The 10,891-nt window shown below is 42.9% G+C and overlaps 1 protein-coding gene across 1 annotated transcript in view; it reads left to right on the plus strand.

Moving 5' to 3' along the window:
- Positions 1–219: 219 nt before the first annotated feature.
- LOC138978877 (ATP-dependent DNA/RNA helicase DHX36-like) overlaps positions 220–10,891 on the plus strand; it is a 49,243-nt gene continuing 38,571 nt past the window's right edge. The window contains exons 1-10 of the mRNA XM_070351684.1: positions 220–263; positions 1,000–1,221; positions 2,063–2,190; positions 3,130–3,928; positions 4,382–4,539; positions 6,150–6,224; positions 8,423–8,518; positions 9,288–9,370; positions 10,248–10,322; positions 10,631–10,797. Of these exons, the coding sequence (XP_070207785.1) occupies positions 1,008–1,221; positions 2,063–2,190; positions 3,130–3,928; positions 4,382–4,539; positions 6,150–6,224; positions 8,423–8,518; positions 9,288–9,370; positions 10,248–10,322; positions 10,631–10,797 (1,795 nt within the window). The 5' untranslated portion in view covers positions 220–263; positions 1,000–1,007. The remainder of the gene's footprint in view (positions 264–999; positions 1,222–2,062; positions 2,191–3,129; positions 3,929–4,381; positions 4,540–6,149; positions 6,225–8,422; positions 8,519–9,287; positions 9,371–10,247; positions 10,323–10,630; positions 10,798–10,891) is intronic.

Raw genomic sequence — 10,891 nt, forward strand, 5'->3', positions numbered from 1 at the left:
TGCAGTCCTCGCACGATATAGGAATTTAACAACAATTATTTGTTACTGCGACTTGTAACTACTAATTTACTTGAGAAATCTTAAGAATACATATTAAATGCTCTTATCGTTCAACAGAAAGCTAAGCGTTGCTCGTGTTTGATGGACCAAAAGCTCCAATTACTGTTCCCAAATACAAAAATTCCTAGTTAGTTCTGGACTCTCAATTGCACCATATCAGCACAACGAACCAAATAAAGACTCTCAAGAAATTGACAGACTGGGTGAGCAATTTCTGTGTGACTGTAGAGGTGCATTTTTCATTATTGCACAATGATCGTTACATTTTTTATCACCCTGTAATTTGACAATACTGTCAGCAGTGCCTGGTTTACTTTGATAGATAATCCAGACAAGGGGCTGGCCCCTTCGTTTGATCAAACACCTTGTCACTGTCGGTTTCTTTCTCACTCGCATGCTCACTTAGTCACTGGTTTATTTCGTGGAATATTTTATTAATTTTGTATCTAACCTTCAAATCTACGAGAAGAAAGAAATGACATGTACATGTATGTCCTATCCCTTTGCAGTGCTTACGTCCCTTCGTTTCTCAGAGTACAGTGAAACCCGCCATTTAAGATCATCAACATTCTGAGAAACTCAGGTCTTAAAGTTAAAAAGGAGGGGGTCTTAAAATGGGGGGGGGGGGGGGAATTTACAGAGGTTATTAGAACCAAAAGTCTGACAAAACAGGTTCTTAAAAGGAAGGGAGTCTTAAATTGGGGGGGTGTTAATAGGGGGGTTCCACTGTACAATGTCTAGCAGCACCATTTTCTTCTTCATACAATTCAATGTGATTTCAAGAATTGATACAATGAAAATGGACATGAAACTTAAAGTATTCTTAATCTTTTTTTTTTTTTTTTTTTTTTTTTTTTGGTTACATATTCACAATGCAATCTTTCTCTTTTCCACAAAGTATTCTTAATCTTATCTTATCCAAAATATCTTTTTCTACAGAATAACAAATGCCAAAGGCGGAACGAAGTTACGGTAAGCTGTTCCAGCACGCACAGCAACACATCATGGACAGGGATGACCGGAGAGGCGGTTACCGTGACGACAGTGGTGGAGGAGGGGAAGGTGGGGGGTGGAGAGGAAGGAGGGGGAGAGGAGGCGGAGGTCGTGGAAGAGGCAGAGGAGGAGGAAGAGGAGGAGGAAGAGGAGGAGGCAGACCGTTTGGTAATTTATTTGATTTTGTTAATTTATATTTAGAAATGCATTTGTTGAGCTGTATGTGTGTGAGTGCATGTGTGTGTGTGTGTGTGTGTGTGTGTGTGTGTGTGTGTTTGTGTGTGTGTGTGTTTGTGTGCGCGCACGCGTACATGTGTATTTGTCTGCATGTCTAGCTCAGTCTCTCTGAATATCTCCCTCTCTATCTCTTTTAGTTTTACTTATGTGAGTTTTGTAAAATGCATGCACAGTAATTGCGGCTGGCAATGAGCAGTGAATCATTTAGCTCTGATGACCATACTGTATTTTTGAAAAAAAGGGCAAAGTAAATTAATATCGAGGGGAAATTGCATAACACAGTTAATCATTGCTAAATGTATGCCCTAGTCTAGGTCAATGTCATTGTTTGCCTCTCTGTCAGGTGTGCAACTTTTCCACAGCTACAGTGGAACCCTCCAGAGAAGACCTCCAAAAATCAGAGAAAATCAGTCTTTAAATGGAGGTAGTCTTGAAATAAATAGATCCCTGCGCCTTGAGTCCGAGTCTGGAGATTCGCGCGCGATATGAGACTTCATATAACAAATGTGGGTAAATTTACAGAGGTTATGAACAGAAAATCTGAGAACACAGGAATTTAAGAGGGAGGGGTCTTAAAATGGAGGTTCTGCTGTAGTACAAACCACACCACAGTTATTTCTGAACATTGTCTGTTGAATTTGCATAAAATGTGTGTGTGTGCCTGTATGTGTGTGTGTGTGTGTGTGTGTGTGTGTGTGTGTGTGTGTGTGTGTGTGTGTGTGTGTGTGTGTGTGTGTGTGTGTGTGTGTGTGTGTGTGTGTTTCACTCTCAGATCAAGGAGGAGAGGAAGGAGAGGGAGGGGGGAGAGGAAGACCTCCCCCAGGACTGAAGGGGAGAGAGATCGGCCTGTGGTACGCCAAACGCTCAAAAGCCAAGAAGGAAGATCAGGAAAGACAGAATGTGAGCCAATAATTATCTCATATCCGATCTCAAGAGTAGCGCAAATGAATCAATGTGGCTGCATATCAAGGAATTTATTATGTGTAGCTAAGTACAAGAGTGCTACCCTTTTAATTTTATGATTTTAAGAAAATCAGGTCTTGAAAAGGAGGGAGTTTTGAGGTCTTAAAAAGGAGGGAGTTTTGAGGTCTTAAAAAGGAGGGAGTTTTGAGGTCTTAAAACGGAGGGAGTTTTGAGGTCTTGAAAAGGAGGGAGTTTTGAGGTCTTGAAAAGGAGGGAGTTTTGAGGTCTTGAAAAGGAGGGAGTTTTGAGGTCTTAAAAAGGAGGGAGTCTTAAACTGTTGAGTCTACCCCTGAATTCGGATTTAAAAACAAAATTATTAAGAGCACAAAAGTCACTTTGTAATTAAACTGGTCATGCATAAGCTAAAATTCCCCCCGCGGGTTAGGGGGAAGAATTTACCCGATGATATTGTATTACGTTGCAAGCCTGTGGAGCAATTTTTTTATTAGTGCTTTTGTGAACAAGAAACAATTAACAAGTGGCTCTATCCCATCGCCCCCCCCCCCCCCCCCCCCCCCTTTCCCCGTCACGATATAACCTTGAACGGTTGAAAACAACGTTAAACACCAAATAAAGAAAGAAAGAAAGATAAGCTAAAATAAATGTATACCAAGTATGAAATAATTCAGTTAACAGATGCAAAAGTTATTAGCATTTTTGTTGGGTTGCATTTTGGGTGAGGGGGAGGGGTCACCCTTTCCTTCTTCCCCTAGTAACTCAAGCGTGAAAAATATTGTATGCACCACGCATGTGGAGATCGGCATGAAGGGAGTCACACGCGCAATCGCCCCTCCATAAACTCTTGTGGAAGAAAACTGAATAGCAGATAATACTTTGTTTATGATGATGAAATGAAATTGTCTTGATTCTGTGCAGCGTCCAACAATCGCCATGGATCAACATAGAGAGAACAACATCCGACGACTCCTCAACAATATCGACCAGGCCGATAACGTCCCGCCCCAAATGCTCCGCGACTTCGACGAAAAGGACAACGGGGAGGAAGACAGCTGGTGGGATCAGAAATCATCAAACAGCGGCGGGGCTGCGGCTCATGGAAGAAGTACAGCGGCTGTGGACAACTGGGAGGAATTGTCGGAAGATGTGGAGATGGCTGCGAACAGACAGCCGGGCTGTAGCACTGAACACAGCTCCAACAGGCAAAACACTCACGAACGGTCCTCTCAAAGAGCCGCATCAGGTTCTAGGGACGACGAATCTTTCTCGAGTCGGCGAACAGATTATCGCTCTGAACAGAGCTACGGCAGACAAAAAACTCACGAAGGATTTTCTCAGAAAACTGATTCAGGTTCTAGGGATAACGAATCTTTCTCCAGTCGGCGTACAGACTCTCGCTCTGAACAGACCTACAGTAGACCAAAGACTCAGGAAGGATATTCTCAGAAAAAAGCAGGTTCTACTTCTAGGGACGACGAATCTCACTCAAGTCGGCGAACAGACTCTCGCTCAGGGTCCTCACAGCCAACCGGGTCTGGCTCTAGGAATGACGGATCTTCTACGAGCCAGGGACTACCCCGCACTCCCTCGAGCGGAGCGTTAGGGAGTGCTGAAGACGATGCTGACATGGAAGAAGATGTACCACAGGTAGCGGGAGTGCTGGAGTATAACCGTGCCCATGGGGAATTCATCTTTCTTGATGACGAGCTGGGGGAAGGTGAGATATATATACAGTGAAATTAATTTAAGACCTAAAAATATCTGTAAAAATCAGGTCTTAAAAGGAGCTTCTGATAATATTAAGGTATACGTGGCGCATGTCCTACGATTAAAAAACTTCCAAAACAGATGGACTGCCAGTGCTATAACTAATACTCCAAAATCAAGCATAAAAAAAACAAGAAAGAAAAACAAACAATGAACTCCCTACCATCAATGAGAAAGCAAATAGTCTGAAAGTAATTAAGCATCTTCTTATTAATAATCGTCTGACTTGTTCATTCACTAATATAAAGACCGTTAGGTGTGTTTTCAAATATATACTTTTGTACTTTTACAAACATTACATGAAATCCTACCAATATTTCTAAGCGCCTTACAATAATGCCAAATAAAACTGCTTGTTACAATTTTTTTTTGTCTATGTATTATTTAATATTGTTTATTTCAGGTTTTACACAAGATGAAGGTGCAGGGTCGGTCGGACTGCCGGGCAACAGTGCATTGGATCAGCGTCTGTCAGCACAAGCTGAGCAGAGATTGACGGACAAGAAATTCCAGAAGATGTTTGATTTCCGCAAGAAGCTTCCTTCTTATGCCAAGCGACATGTAATTACTGATTGATTAATGAAATCATCTATTTATTTTATTATTTATTTAGTTACAGTTAAACCTTCCTTTTAAGACTTTCAAAAATCTGAGAAAGTTTGATCTTAAAAGGGAGGAAGTCTTGAAATGGTGTTACATTTACACAAATTACAAACATTACAGGGCGGGGATGTAGCTCAGTCGGTAGCGCGCTGGATTTGTATCCAGTTGGCCGCTGTCAGCGTGAGTTAGTCCCCACGTTCGGCGAGAGATTTATTTCTCAGAGTCAACTTTGTGTGCAGACTCTCCTCGGTGTCCGAACACCCCCGTGTGTACACGCAAGCACAAGACCAAGTGCGCACGAAAAAGATCCTGTAATCCATGTCAGAGTTCGGTGGGTTATAGAAACACAAAAATACTCAGCATGCTTCCTCCGAAAGCGGCGTATGGCTGCCTAAATGGCGGGGTAAAAACGGTCATACACGTAAAAGCCGTGGGAGTTTCAGCCCATGAACGAACAAACAAACAAACAAACAGACATAATGAACAACAAATTCTTCCTGTGAAACAGTTTGACTCACTATGTTAGATCTGGCCAAGTCTATTGACTAAATACCAAATAATCATTTTACTTTGTTATTTTTCAAGCATCAGCTTCAACCACAAGTGGATGAAATACTACAAGTAGATAACATTGTTCATTGCCCGTTTTTAACCACTTGCTTCCCTTTATATGATAAACCGTCCATAGATCGTTGTTCTCCCGAACTAACTCCATAGTATATTGTCATCGAGAATAGAGGATTTTGGGATATCCTTTCATGCGCCTTTCGGCGATTGGTCAAATGTCGGTCTCGCTTGAAATTATCACTACTTGATATTGCTTTCCAAACTTATACAAAGTGACCGGGGGTGTAGGGTCAGTTACTGAACTAGCCCCGAACACTGAGATATGGAGAACAGTACACAAATACGAACGGAAAGACCCGGAAACTCGAGTCACTGAGTCGTCGCCACGCTCGAGAACTCAAGTGTAATATTTGAAGTTAAAATCTCCCTCGACTACAGTGCGACAAAATAGCTCAGTCGGTAGAGTCCCCGATTGACGGTCCGCTAGTCCTTACTTTTGTGGTCCCGGGTTCGATTCGCTTCGAAGGCCATTTTTTTTTTTCCCCCCGTAATTCTTGTATTTTATTCATTTGCTTCATTCTAAACGGTTTTCAACTTTTTTTTGTTTTCTAACTCTATATACTTGTATTTTTGTCATTTTGACTTTGAGTTATCCCAAAGATTTTGAGTCGTGTATTGAAAATTGAATATAGTGCATGAGTGCCATTGAACAGCTTTCCCACAATCCTGTATTCTATTTTTAGAAACGGATATTCCCAAGGAAAGGTCAAAGGGCATATGTATCATCGCATGTTGATTGCTGGTAATAGTACTTAGCTGCTTCTATTATGATAGGCTTCTGCGTCAATGTATTGCAGCAATAATTATGACTTTGTGGACTTGTGTAAAGTTACAGTGTGTATTCAAGGAAAGCAAGTGATGGGGGTTTGGGAGTGGGTACAACTACAAGAGGCTGATTGGTCTGTCTTGTCTAGAATACATGTTTTTATGTTTGTTGTCAGGAACTGGTAGGGCTGCTTCGAGACAACCAGGTTCTTGTTGTCAGCGGGGAGACTGGATGTGGCAAGACAACGCAGGTTGGTTAAACTGAGCTTGTACATAGTCTGTCGGTCTTACATCTCGTGCATGCATGTTGTCTGTGTGCTGTGTGGGTGTGGGTGTGTGTGAGTGTGTGTGTGTGTCACTGTCTCTTTCACTCACTCACTTGCTCTCTCTCTCTTTTGAACTCTCCCTCCCTCTGTTTTTTCAACCTCTCTCTCTCTCTCTCTCTTCTCTTTCACTCACTCGCTCTCTCCCTCTTTTCTGTCTCTCTCTCTCTCTCTCTCTCTCTCTCTCTCTCTCTCTCTCTCTCTCTCTCCCTCTCTCTCTCTCTCTCTCTCTCTCTCTCTCTCTCTCTCTTTCTCTCTCTCTCTTTCTCTCTCTCTCTCTCTCTCTCTCTCTCTCTCTCTCTCTCTCTCTCTCACCCATTCTCTCTCTCTCACCCATTCTCTCCCTCCTCCTCTCTCTCACTCTCCGCCTCTCTCCCTCTCTCTCCCTTTCTCTCCCTCTCTCCCTCTCTCTCCCTCTCTCTCCCTCTCTCCTCCTCACTCTCCCTTTCTCTCCCTCTCTCCCTTTCTCTCCCTTTCTCTCCCTCTCTCCCTCTCTCTCCCTCTCTCCCTCCCTCTCTCCCTCTCTCCCTCTCTCCCTCTCTCCACCTCTCTCCCCCTCTCTCTCTCTTTCTCTCCCTTTCTCTCCCTTTCTCTCCCTCTCTCCCTCTCCCTTTCTCTCCCTCTCTCTCCCTCTCTCTCCCTCTCTCTGCCTCTCTCCCTCTCTCCCTTTCTCTCCCTCTCTCTCCCTCTCTCTCCCTCTCTCTCCCTTTCTCTCCCTCTCTCCTCCTCTCTTTCATAATATAGGAAACAAGCAGTCTACCTAAACGGTTCATATTCATCACAAGGCACTGTAAAATGTGGAGTCCCACAAGGTTCTATCCTTGGTCCCTTACTGTTTGGACTATACATTAATGATTTACCATTACACCTCAAGCAAGAAAATGCTGTACTTGATCTTTTTGCGGATGACTCAGACTCAACACTTCACAGCAGTAATACAGATATAAATCTCATGAAAAAGTACTCCAAGAAAGTATAGCAAATACTAATGATAGGTGTAATTGTAACAGAATGGCACTGCATCCTAAGAAAACAAAAAGCATGTTGATAACCACAAGACAAAAACACCAGCGACAGCCTCTGAGCCTTGATCTTATGCATGGTACAATTAGCATTGCTCAAGTCCATCAACACTGTGTGCTTGGAGTTGTAATTGGTGATGAACTTAACTGGCGCTCTCACATTGATACAGTTTATAAACGAGTTTCTAGGAACCTTTTCTTACTTAACAAGCTCTGGTGCGTTGTTTCTGTGGATGCCCTCAAAATGTTTTTCCACGCACACTGTCTCTCTCACATTTGCTATGCATCTACTGTCTGGTGCAATGCCAGTGATGTTCATATTAAGAAAATAAACACACTTCACAAGAGAGGTGTAAAGTTATTAAACCGAGATCCCAATATGACTACTCAAGAAAAATACACTCAACTGAACATTCCTCCGCTACAACAGCAGTTCTTTTTAAATGCTAGTGTTTTCATGTTCAAAATGTACAACCATGAAACACCTTCATACATCCAAGACCTGTTTGAGCGTCCTCCTGGTAGAGCGAGGCTTTTGAATTATACGCTACCGCTCCCACGCATTGATTTGTATAAATCTAGTTTATCCTACTGGGGATCTCTTGTGTGGAATTTACTTCCAATGTACTGTAAAACATGTCAAACCCTTTCGTCTTTTAAAAAAAATGTTCGAAAATATCTTTGTCAAAAATAATTCTCTCCCTACACTTTAAAATCATAACTGTTACTGCATCACATCTTAATCATCATTTTATTAATCCATGAACCACGTTATTATAGCTAGTGTTTTTGTTAGTTTTAACCTGATTACAAATTCTTAGTTAATTAGTTATTCGTTTGGCTGTTTAAAACATGTTATATAAATATATAATTGTAATGTATAATGTCATGTATGTCTAAAAGGGACAGGTTGGAAGATTAGGCATTGCCTAAAACCTTTATCCCTTTGTATTAAAGTTTTGAATCTGAATCTGAATCTTTCTCTCACTCTCCCTCAACCCCAGCCCCCCTCCCTCTCTGTATTTAGAAAGCTTACTTCTCTTTGTTATTTGTTCTGGCATGGTTGTGGTTCTTAACCGACGAAGGTTTTTTTGCTGTGACCAGGTACCCCAGTTTATCCTGGACGACTATATCGAGAGAGGGGATGGGTCACAGTGTCACATCATCTGCACCCAGCCACGCAGAATCAGTGCCGTCTCGGTGAGTTTATTTTTTTTATCGGTCGCTGCGGATTTACAAATTTAACTACACATATATATATACCCGATTTTTCCGAGCGCTCTCCAGTCCACCCAGCTGGAAATAGGTATCTGACCCTATTCAGGGCCGGGGAAGGCAAATCAGCGAGGGAGAGCTGGAGATTCTTCTTCTTCTTCATCTGCGTTTGTGGGCTGAAACTCCCACGTACACTCGTGTTTTTTGCACGAGTGGAATTTTACGTGTATGACCGTTTTTTACCCCGCCATTTAGGCAGCCATACGCCGTTTTCGGAGGAAGCATGCTGGGTATTTTCGTGTTTCTATAATCCACTGACCTCTCACATGGATTACAGGATCTTTTTCGTGCGCACTTGGTCTTGTGCTTGCGTGTACACACGGGGGGTGTTCGGACACCGAGGAGAGTCTGCACACAAAGTTGACTCTGAGAAATAAATCTCTTGCCGAACGTGGGGGATGAACTCACGCTGACAGCGGCCAACTGGATCCAAATCCAGCGCGCTACCGACTGAGCTACATCCCCGCCCCGACTGCCCCATTTAAGACTTCCTCCCTTTTAAGACTCTTTGTTTCAGACTTTTTGTTCATAGCCTTTGTAAATTCATCCCCATTGTTATTAGACTCTGTCCTTTTTAAGACCTTATTTTCTCAGACTTTTGGAGGTCTTGATTAAATAGGGGGTTCCACTGTAATATTGCTTCACATAAAGAACAAGGACACATATTTTGTAACATTATGACTATCCCCACCAGGTTGCAGAGAGGGTGGCGTCCGAGCGGTGTGAGAAGTGCGGAGGTGACGACACCAGCGTGGGCTACCAGATCAGGCTGGAAGTGTGAGTTTATTTTCATTTGTTTCATTGCATTTCCACTCACCCACAGAAGTATGTACCCAACCCTTTGCCATCTCTCTCTAGCTCAATATTTCTATTAAATTATTAATGCTGTTTGTCAAAATTACCTATAATGCACACAGAAAAGATCCTGCAATCCATGTCAGAGTTCGGTGGGTTTTAGACACACAACATGTCTAGCATGCATCTCCCCAAATCAGCGTACGGCTGCCTAAATGGCTGGGTAAAAACGATCATACACGTAAAAACCCACTCTTGCACACAAAAAACAACAAGTGTACGAAGGAGTTTCAGCCCATGAACGCAAAAGTAGGAGAACATTCCCGTAAAGCGATTGTCAGGCGAATTTTGACTAGCTCCCCTGCAATGTGTGTTCATGGTCACTTCCTTCTTCTGACTTAGACATTAAAAGGCTGTGGAATTTTATTTCATTTACTTCATGCTATTTTATTATATTTTTTTCGTTCATAGGCTTTTACGTGTATGATGGTTAATTTTACCTCGCCATTTAGGCAGCCATACGCCGCTTTTGGGGGAACCATGCTGGGTATTTTTGTGTTTCTATAAGTATAACCCACCGAACTCTGACATGGATTACAGGATCTTTTCTGTGCGCACTTGGTCTTGTGCTTGCATGTACACACGAAGGGGGGGGGGGGGGGGGGGGGGGGTGAAGGCACTAGCAGGTCTGCATATTAGTTGACCTGGGGGATCAGAAAAATCTCCACTATTAACCCACCAGGCGGCTGCGGCCAGGATTTGAACTCACGACTTTCCGATTCGAAGGCCAATGTCTTATCCACTAGGCCACTGCGCCCGTCGAATGCTAGTAATGAAAATGTTTTGTTTCCATGTACAGACGCCAGCCAAGGAAGCAGGGGTCCATGCTGTTCTGTACCACGGGAATCGTCATCAAGTTTCTGGAAGGAGATCCGTATGTATTGCATACTTGCATGTTTTTTGTTGAAGATAACTTGTTCCTGTTCTTGTAAAAATCACCACAGATGTCTCCAGCTTTTTACATGATATTTGACTGAATGTTCTGTGAAAGACTGAATTAAGAAGATGGCTAAGGTGTGTTTGTGTGTGTGTGCGTGCGTGCATGCGTGTGTGCTTGCTTGCTTACTTGCGCAGAATTTTGAAAAAGGACAACACATGCCATGTTTCTTCCTGCTAGCGCTCTCTGAAATTCTGTTTTCCCTAGTTTTTTTGCTAGCTTTACAAATTTCTTGAATTGTACAGACTGTTGAAGAGGACCACACACGTCATCATAGACGAGATCCACGAGAGAGATTTGCAGTCTGACTTCCTGATGATCATCCTCAAGGACCTGTTGCCACGACGACCCGACCTCAAGGTCATCCTCATGTCGGCCACGCTCAACGCTGAGATGTTCTCACAGTACTTCAGTGAGTGCTTCTCAGCTGTATAGCTGTACCATACTGTGGAACCCCCCTTCTCAGCTGTATAGCTGTACCATACAGTGGAACCCCCCTTCTCAGC

The sequence above is a fragment of the Littorina saxatilis genome, linkage group LG10 (genome assembly GCF_037325665.1).
Source record: "Littorina saxatilis isolate snail1 linkage group LG10, US_GU_Lsax_2.0, whole genome shotgun sequence".
Taxonomy (NCBI): Eukaryota; Metazoa; Mollusca; class Gastropoda; order Littorinimorpha; family Littorinidae; genus Littorina; species Littorina saxatilis.